The sequence below is a fragment of the Cajanus cajan genome, chromosome 7, assembly GCF_000230855.2.
Source record: "Cajanus cajan strain Asha chromosome 7, NIPB_CcT2T_4, whole genome shotgun sequence".
In the NCBI taxonomy this organism is placed as follows: Eukaryota; Viridiplantae; Streptophyta; class Magnoliopsida; order Fabales; family Fabaceae; genus Cajanus; species Cajanus cajan.
In genome coordinates, this window is record NC_138523.1 from 41,295,548 (window position 1) to 41,304,899 (window position 9,352).

A 9,352-nucleotide genomic window follows, 5' to 3' on the forward strand; every position below is an offset into this window, starting at 1 on the left:
ATAAAAATAATAATATAATTTTAAGAGATAAAAATAATAGTGAATAATAAATAATTATACAATTCAAAAAGAAAATTAATAACTAAATTTATATTATTAAATTTTATAAATTTTATCTTAATTAGCATCAAATTATTCTAACACGGTCCTAGATGCACATGCACTATTAGCAATACATGCGGGAGCTGGCGCTGATGCAAAGGGAGTTTTTCTGGATTTGGTCTAATTACAAATATTACAAACTAATGTCTTTTCAATACAATAACAGTTGTTTCTTTTTCAATCCCAAAAGTGGGTGGTTTAGGGTTGGAAATGGACGATCCTAACATCACCATCCTAAAAAAAATTGGTGACACAGATTGTGAGGTAGATTAGGCTGAGAGAGGCGACAATGGTGAGATAAAGGTCTAGTTAGTAATCATATATACTAATGGAGGATTTTCATGTCACATAAATTTGAAAGAAAAAAAAAGTGTTTAGGATTTATGTTCACTAAATATAAGTTTCTCTGAGGCCGCATCATCAAGAAAGACATAACATAAGATTACAATCTCAATATAAGATGGCATGTTACATTTAAAGGAGATATAAAATAAAGTTTTTGCAAATAAATCATTTGGGAAGAAAAAATATTTTATAGAAAAATTGTTTAAAAAATTTTAAAATGGAAAATTGAAAAGTAAATTTTAAGGAATAATAAATCATAAATATATTTGAGAAAAGTATTTTAAAAGAATGTGAAATTAAGACTAGACTGTGAATTTACAATCTATATCCCATTAAAAAAAATAGAATCATAATTGATTTTGGAATTACAAATGATATAAGGAGGGATATATAAGTAGGTGTAGGTTAAATAACTTAACTTAGAGCAACTCCAATGGGAGTTGTTAGTCCCATGAAACAACTCAAGCTTCGATTTTTGTTATTGGAAGACTTTGACGTGGCAACATGAGTTGCTTGAAAAAGAGAAAGAGTTGCTTCCTCAGGCAACCGTTCCTACCAGATTTCAAGCAGATCTTATTGAACATATTTGGGAACGTTTTGGAAATAATAATGATGAAAATTAATTTCGTATAATGTTTATGTATTTACTATTGCTTTATTTTATTTTTAATATCTACTTATAATGTATTTTTTCTCGTAATTTATTTTCTTTCATTCTAGTGCAATTATCTTTTTTAATAAAAATTTAAATTTGGTTCATAAATGATTAGAAAAAAAATTCTAAAAGTTGAATTTCTTAAAGTTTCTTACCATTAGAGTAAATTTGTGTTTGAGTTGCTTAATACTGACATGGCACACTAGATATCACTTTTTTCATTTTTTAATGCATGAAGCAACTCAAATGAGTTGCTTCCATTGAATATACCCTTATCAATCTCGTGAATTAAAAATGTGATAGGATAAATTAACCTACTAAATTGATAGTGTAGTTGGTCAAATTGTGTAAACACTTAATCCATCAATATTTAATATATCTATAAACAAATTTATGTTTTTAATATAGTTAAAGATATATATATATATATATATATATATATATATATATATATATATATATATATATGGGAATGCTAATATACTCCCACCTATTTTTCAGTGGGAGTATGTTAGCAACTTACACTAAAATTTTAGGACAAAAAAACCACTAATTTCTTTTAATTTGGTTAATTTGTACTTATTTTATTATTATTTCATTAAATAAGCAATTGACATGATACTATTAAAAGATATGATTGGTTGTCAGTGTAAAAAAATTTTACACTGTCGGTGTATAGGTTGCTAACATACTCCCACTAAAAAATAGGTGAGAGTATATTAGCATTCCCCATATATATATATATATATATATATATATATATATATATATATGTGTGTGTGTGTGTGTGTGTGTGAGTGTGTGTGTGCATGTAAAATAAATAACGAATTGATGTATTTTAAAAATATTTTTATGTTATTTATATACTCTTTTAAAATCAATTCTGATTTCATAACTTATTCACACATCATTTCATCTTGTGATAAGTTAAAATTTCTTCAACTCACTTTTAAATGGGGTGAATTATTTTTTTTCAACCCACTTTTACTGATAAGTGAACTCACTCATTTAAGATGAATTAAAAAGGAGTTAAGATAAGTTTAAAATAAATAAAGTACTTAATTTATATATGTATAGAGGGTGGTTATAATTATACCGGTGTAACTTTTATTAAGTATTATGTCACTTAATAACTTTATATTAAATGTAAATTTTGAAAATCCAACCGTTATACTGAAAGTTCATATCATTTTTATATGTGTATATCAAATTTTGTTAAAATTAAACAACAACTTGAAGATAATCAAAATGTTCATATTTTAGTGTACTTTGAAATGAATATATTACATCAATTTTGTTTTATAAAAATGAAGTATCAAATCATCTTGGATTAATATAAAAATTTGTATATATGATCTAAGATATATGAACTTTCAATCGAACAGTTAAATATATAAAATTCATATAAAATATAAAGTTATTAAGTGATGTAATACTTAGTAAAAGTTACACCAATATTATTATAACCCTCCTCATATATATATATACATATATATATATATATATATATATATATAATCTATAATTTAACTAGATTAGTTAGTATTGCTATAACAACTTGTTTGGATTGGAGAAAGTTTGATCTATTTAATGAGTATGTGAGTTAGCTTACAACGATACACAAGTTAGATTATTCTATAAGATGTCATTTTGTTTACATAGATTAAAAAAAAAAGGAAAAGATATCACTTTGGGCTTGATCCAAATTATTTGGGCTACCCATAAATCAAACTTTGCATAAAAAAATTGTAAGTTGGTCTAAAAAATTAGTACAAATATGAACACGTTAAATACAAGCTCATTTTCGGGCTAATGGTTTGATTTCATGTTATACATGAAATTTTAAGTTCAAACACTTTATGTAAATTATCTATCCTTTCTTTTAATTGCTAGATGAAAATCCATTAAGTCACTTGGGAAAATCTTATAACCTAGTTTACCACACTTAACATAGACTTATTTGACAAATATATCATACAATTTTTTTAAGTCTATTTAGTTAAAAATAGGCCAATCAATTTTTTTTTTAAGACTAAGCCGAGTTGTTTAAATAAATATAAATTATACAACCATAATAATTTATTGTTGTTATTATTATATTAAATTTTATTAGTATACTTTATTTAAAGACTTATGTTTGTGAAAGAAGAATGATATTGTTATCTTAAAAATCTTATTTCTTCAAAAGTTTATTAAAACATCTTTACAATTAGTAGACTGTAATTCAATTTATAGTAATTTATACTAACGTTGCTTCAAATTTTATGACTTTTTTTTTTATTTTTTTATTTTTTACCTTTACGATAACCTCTTTAATTGTTTGAAAAACATTATATTAAAGGAATGTTTGATATTTGAAATTTTTGTACTTTCTTAGAACTTTGACTTCAAAAATATTAATTTTTTGCATTTAGTTTGTTATTTAAAAATAATTTGTAAGAAACATTGTTTTCTAGGAATGAATTTTGCATATATTTTTCACGAAATTTTTTCTATGGAAAAGATGGAAAATAAAATTTTTCAATATAAAAATAAAATTTTAATACAATAAAAATGTCATACTATCTTTATTTATTTATTTAATGCAGTAAAAAAATTTGATTTACATATAACATTTAAAAACATTCTCACAAACATTTATGATCAAATAAATAGATTTTCATCATGTACGGACATAAAAAAATTGTCGTATACCAAATGTCCCCTAATATTTTTTGAACATTATATTAACTCCTTAATTATTTTAAAAAAATTATACTATGACTTCCTATATGAAGCTACAATAAATATGAAAAAAAACAGAAAATGCCAGGACAAGTGTTTGACATAGGTTGAGGTTCCTACTACTCTTTTTTTTTTTTTCCTCTTGCCATGTATACTTCCAACTCATTGGACAATAATCTCGGACTATGATTATTGTTCGTTGAGTTTTTGCACAGGGGAAGAATCAAATGTGATTCTTACTCTTTTGATAAGAACTAAGAAGCAGCTAGGATTAATTTATCTTCAATCGTGAAAATAAAAAATTATATTTTTGTATTTATATCATAATCTAAAATGTCTAAATCTAGTTGATTAATTATCGATGTATTCAAATACAAAATATTAACAATCAATAATCTAATTACAAGGATTAACTTTATAAATAATTTCATTTCATGTGAGCTTATCGCTATGGAGTTCCATCTTTAAATACAGGTTGAGACCAACATGTGTAAGAGGCTTTGGTAACCGGAAAGTCTACAGAAATGTTATGAAAACCCAAGCTGGCAAGCCCAAAAAAATATGTTCATGTCTTTGGGCACGCAGTTACATCTATATTTCTGGCAGCCATTCGTCGTAGGGAAGCATTTGGACATGCTTCCAAGCAAGGCTCCTTCAGGATGCTGTCATCTTCTGGCAGTGGAGGAAGGACTCCAAATTTGAACTGCAATTTTACAAGATAAGAGAGTAATGACACGGAGGTCACGTACAGAGTTGGTCTCCAAAAAGGATTACTTAATATTACCTGACAGCTGTAATCGGCAAAGTTAGGTTCCATAAGTAATGGAACCCCCATATGATCCTTGAAGAAGGTCTAGATAGAAAAAAGAGTTAGATGCAATCATCCAGAGGATGAAAAAACTTTGAAATGTGCACATGATGTTTAGCTCTCATTGTCACATGAAAAAATGAGTAAATATTTTCAAGAATCACTAACCTGTGTTGGAAACTTACAAGTGTTGGTGCAAATACCAGCACACTTGCTTTCCTCCAGATACTTGCATCTTTCCACATACACCTACAAGAAAATTACAGGATTATTTGGTATGAGTTTTACAACACATAAAAAAGATCAAACACATGGAAAAGTCTAAGTGATCACCCCACTACTGCATGAGGTTCCATCTGGTAGGTCTATAGAATTGACTTTGCACGGGCCCATGAGCCATTGACAAGTCAGCACAGTAACCCTTGCTTCAAAACCAAAACGTTTTAGGATATGATATCTAAACAAGTTTCTTAGTCTGTTACGTTCGAAGGAACATCAAGCAGGACCAAGATTTGGGATTCATCTAGAAGAATTGAAAAATGAAATGAATCTGATCAGACTCACCAACCATCATAGCAGCAATTTTGCCTCCTCCTATAGGAGCAATGAGCATTTTATAGAGCTCCAAAAGATATGGAGGGAACAGAGACCTCAATATTCGTACCTGGCACAAATCACAACAGCTAGCGAACTTACTTTCGGACAACATGACCATTCAAAACATATAAGAAAACCATATAGGGTGAATTAGTTAATAGTTACTATAAAATAAATGAGATGCAGCTTTTTACATAATCAGCTGTTTTACATTTTATTTGAGCCAAAAGTTTTACTCTCTTCTACTTTATTTGAAATGATTTTACCAAACAATATTTGTTCCTAAACTTGTTCTGACCCCATTTCGAGGATTCATATTCACATACAGGATTTATTGCAAAGTATGTTCTCACGCTTCATCATATAAGAATTATTATCATAATCTATAGGAAAATAATATAACTAGCTTCTATGTTCAGCTAGTACAGACCAGAAAAGATTCTGTCTGAATATTCCTCTTCTGGTGCTGAATAAAACTAATTAGCTTGGGCTTGACTTTCTCGCGTTATACAGTTTCTTATCTTTAAGGAGCCAGATACAGATACAAGACTAGTTTTAGGTGAACATTTTGGGACCATGTTTTTTATTTATCAAACAAAGTGAAAAGCTATTGATACTAATGTATAAGAAAAATTCTGAAAGGGGTACTTGAGTAAATGAAAGTTTGAGAGTGAAGGTGAAAGGGAGAGAGAGAAAAAAAAAAAGAAGACGGAAATACCGTTGTTTCTACGGTATCAGAGTTGGTAGTGCCCTTCTTCATTAGAAGATTCGCAACTTCAATTAGTCCATCATACCCAGGTTTCTTTGAGTCCCACCCCACCTCCTGTTAATACCATTCACACTCAGCTATTGCAATAACATAACATCATAAAAGAAGAAGAAGAATCTAGAAGCCTCTCTTTACCTGTACCAATTTGCTGCGGAACAAATTGAGAAACAAATCATCAAACACACCTGGCTTGTATTCAGGTTTCGCAGCTGCAATTCCCACTTGTTCCACCTGATTCAATTCAGTTCACTAATTATACGAGTCGAATTTCGTTGCATGAATATGAAAAACAAAAGAAGAAGATACGCACCGTTTTGGATCCCGGTGACGAAGTAGAAGAGAACGAAACGCGAAAACGATGGTTCCGAACACTCGAACTGCATACCACAGGAGCAGCACCACCACCGCCAACCACGATGCCTATCACCTTCATTTCTCTTCACCCTAAACAAACTAAACTAACTCACTGTTCAGTTATAAAATAAAAAATAAAATAAAAACAGAAAAGGTTACCGGTTACCGGCTAATTCAAGTGAAACTCAAAACGACGGCGCGTGGTGCGTTTTGATGAACCCTAACAAAACCCCTCCGAGGGATTTCAATAGGAGACAAACAGCACCCGGCTGTGGTACGATCTTAGAGCGACGGAGATGAATTACGCCAGTCTAATTTCCGGCGGAGGATGGCTGCTCCGGCGACTGTGCACTGCGGCCGAGACTCCGGGGAAGAAGCTAAACCTTTATCGAATGTTATCGGCGCTGGAGATGACCGGAGGTAGCGTGTCGGATACTTTGGACCACTACATAATGCACGGCAGAGCCGTCAGAAAACAAGAACTCGAGAGATGCGTCGAGCAGCTCCGAAAGTATCGCAGATTCCAGCACGCACTCGAGGTATCAAATATCAAAATTCCATTTTGGAAACTTTTACATTGATACCTTAAATTTCGATATACTAGAAATTTTTAAATTAATAATGTCATGGAAAAATCTATTAATTTTTTTTTTGGCTCGTCCCTGGAGTATTCACTGCCGACAGTGGGATAGCTGGCTCCAAGATTTAACGCGGCTGCATACACAAGGCAGGATTCGAACCCCTGACCTTGCTTAAGGGCGGATCAACCTCTACCGCTGAACTACACGCTTGGGGATGGAGAAATTTATTAATTTAAAAAATTATTAATTTATCGATAAATTAATAATTATTAATTTAAAGAGTTTTTAAGTAATTATATTGTATATATCAAATAAAAAGACAAATTAGTCTATGTTTTCTAGAATTACGTTGCAGCGAACTTTGGGACTTAACGTAAATTAGTAACTTTTAAAGTACATATACATTAAAAATCAATACGTAATGACTTTTGAAGTACATATGTATTGGAAATTAATAATGATTTTGAAGTACAGTAAATGTAAACAAGAAGAATAAATGTGTTCAATGTATTCTTAAACAAGTTTGACATGTATAAATTACATGAATGTGTTAGAGTATTCAAACCATATTTCACAAGATGGCTTCTCGTCTAAAAAGTGTTGCAAAATCATATTTCAATAGAGTGTAATATATTTTTTTTTTTAGTTTCTATGAATTATTAATTTATGATTTTTTTGGGACCGAAAATTATAAAAAAATCTCCCAAAAAATTATTATTTTATTATTTTATCGAGTTTTTTTTAATTTTTTATATTGGCTCAAGTCGGGACCGGATAAATTTATTATTTTAGAGAGTTTATTAATTTACCGAGTATTAATTTAAAGAGTTTCTTGATTGTTGAAATTTATCATTTAAAATGAATGCAGATAATAGAATGGATGGAGATGAGGAAAATTAACTTATCCCGGAATAACATCGCAGTTTATTTAGATCTTGTGTCGAGAGCCAAAGGGGTAGTTGCTGCTGAGAATTTTTTCAGCGGTCTTCCCCCTCCAGCCAAGAATAAGTATACCTACGGTGCTCTCTTGAACTGTTATTGCAAGGAACTAATGACCGACAAGGCTTTAGGTCATTTTGATAAAATGGATGAATTGGGTTATGTAACTTCTTTGGCTTTCAACAGTCTCATGGGTATGTTCTTGAGACTTGGTCAACCCATGAAGGTCCCTCAGCTGGTGCGTGATATGAAGCACAGGAATATTCCCTTGTCAGCATTCACATATCATGTCTGGATGAACAGCTGCGCTGCTTTGAACGATCTTGGCGCGGTGGAGAGTGTCTATGAGGAGATGAAAAGGGAAGATGGAAACCAAATTGGTTGGCAGACTTACAGCAACCTTGCTGCTATTTATACAAAGGCTAAGGACTTTGAGAAGGCTGAGATGATGCTTAAGATGCTGGAGAAAAAAGTGAGGCCGCGACAGCGTGACGCGTACCATTTCTTGCTTGGCCTCTATGCAGGGATTGGTAATCTTGGAGAGGTTCATAGGGTGTGGAACTCCCTCAAGTCTGTCTCCCCTGTGATCAATGTCAGCTATCTTACCATGCTTAGTACCCTCCGAAGGCTTAAAGATGTGGAGGGCATAACAAGATGCTTTAAGGAGTGGGAGTCTAGTTGTGCTAGTTATGACGTGAGGTTAGTTAGTGTTTGTGTTAGTGCTTACTTGAATCAGAACATGGTGGAAGAAGTTGCATTGGTGTTTGAGGGGGCTAGTAGGAGGAGCAAACAGCCTTTACTTAGGATAAGGGAAACGTTCATGATGTTTTTCTTGGAGAAGCGTCAGTTGGATGGTGCTGTGAGGCACTTAGAGGCGGCACTATCAGAAGTCAAGGGTGATGAATGGCGTCCTTCACCAGAGGTTGTTGGGGCGTTTCTCAAGTACTATGAAGAAGAGACTGGTGTTGATGGTGTTGCTGAGTTGAGCAAGATTTTCCAGGCTAACAATTTTGATGATTCCTGGATTAAAAATTGCATTACAGCAACCGAATCATCTCCAGGAATTGATCCAATATTGAAGGAAGATTCTCAAGTCAACCATGCGTAGGAGAACTAGACATCATGGAAAAATAATTTTGTGTGGAGCGTGTAGGTGCAGTTCATGTGAAGCTAGTGATTTGACTATTGACTTGGTTTCTCTAACATCAGAAAGTTTCTCCATAATCGTCGTGAAGGAAATGTTTAGTTTTTATTATTATTAGTGATTATAAAAATGTTCCCGTATTTTCTGTTTTTAAAATAAAAAATTTAAACAAAATGATTTTTTAATTCGAACATGCCATAAATAAAACAATTTCAGTCTAGTTTTTTTTTTTTTTTTTTTTTTTACTTTTTATCTAGGACGACTAGCATCTGGTTACTAGATTGATATCTAAATAGTCTATGATGATGAATTAAGTATTATTAGTGAAATTTTC

At 31.4% G+C, this 9,352-nt stretch overlaps 2 protein-coding genes across 3 annotated transcripts; one reads left to right on the plus strand and one right to left on the minus strand.

Annotated features, from left to right (window-relative positions):
* Positions 1–4,150: 4,150 nt before the first annotated feature.
* On the minus strand, positions 4,151–6,661 carry LOC109809621 (beta-carotene isomerase D27, chloroplastic). 2 transcript variants are annotated; one of them, XM_020372980.3, is made up of 9 exons: positions 6,521–6,661; positions 6,311–6,453; positions 6,136–6,231; positions 5,950–6,054; positions 5,199–5,298; positions 4,968–5,059; positions 4,803–4,883; positions 4,611–4,679; positions 4,151–4,529 (listed from the first exon to the last, which is right to left on the minus strand). In XM_020372980.3, exons 2-9 carry the CDS (start codon positions 6,431–6,433, stop codon positions 4,392–4,394), a joined length of 804 nt encoding a protein of 267 aa, XP_020228569.1. In that variant the 5' UTR covers positions 6,434–6,453; positions 6,521–6,661; the 3' UTR covers positions 4,151–4,391. The 2 variants fall into 2 exon arrangements, with proteins under 2 accessions (XP_020228569.1, XP_020228567.1); XM_020372978.3 differs by having other exon boundaries at positions 6,311–6,444; positions 6,521–6,660.
* Positions 6,651–9,129, plus strand: LOC109809620 (pentatricopeptide repeat-containing protein At1g02370, mitochondrial). The gene is made up of 2 exons (XM_020372977.3): positions 6,651–6,893; positions 7,804–9,129. The coding sequence occupies exons 1-2, from the start codon at positions 6,651–6,653 to the stop codon at positions 8,980–8,982; spliced, it is 1,422 nt and encodes a 473-aa protein (XP_020228566.2). The 3' UTR covers positions 8,983–9,129.
* The last annotated feature ends 223 nt before the right edge of the window (positions 9,130–9,352 follow it).

What these genes read in the sequence shown, in the direction of transcription:
- LOC109809620 (XM_020372977.3), top strand. Translation starts at nt 6,651, where the DNA reads ATGAATTACGCCAGTCTAATTTCCGGCGGAGGATGGCTGCTCCGGCGA. An exon ending in GATTCCAGCACGCACTCGAG is followed by an intron (nt 6,894 to 7,803) that starts GTATCAAATATC and finishes AAATGAATGCAG; the next exon opens with ATAATAGAATGGATGGAGAT.
- LOC109809621 (XM_020372980.3), bottom strand. Translation starts at nt 6,433, where the DNA reads ATGAAGGTGATAGGCATCGTGGTTGGCGGTGGTGGTGCTGCTCCTGTG. An exon ending in CGTCACCGGGATCCAAAACG is followed by an intron (nt 6,232 to 6,310) that starts GTGCGTATCTTC and finishes GAATTGAATCAG; the next exon opens with GTGGAACAAGTGGGAATTGC. An exon ending in CTTGTAAGTTTCCAACACAG is followed by an intron (nt 4,680 to 4,802) that starts GTTAGTGATTCT and finishes TTTTCTATCTAG; the next exon opens with ACCTTCTTCAAGGATCATAT.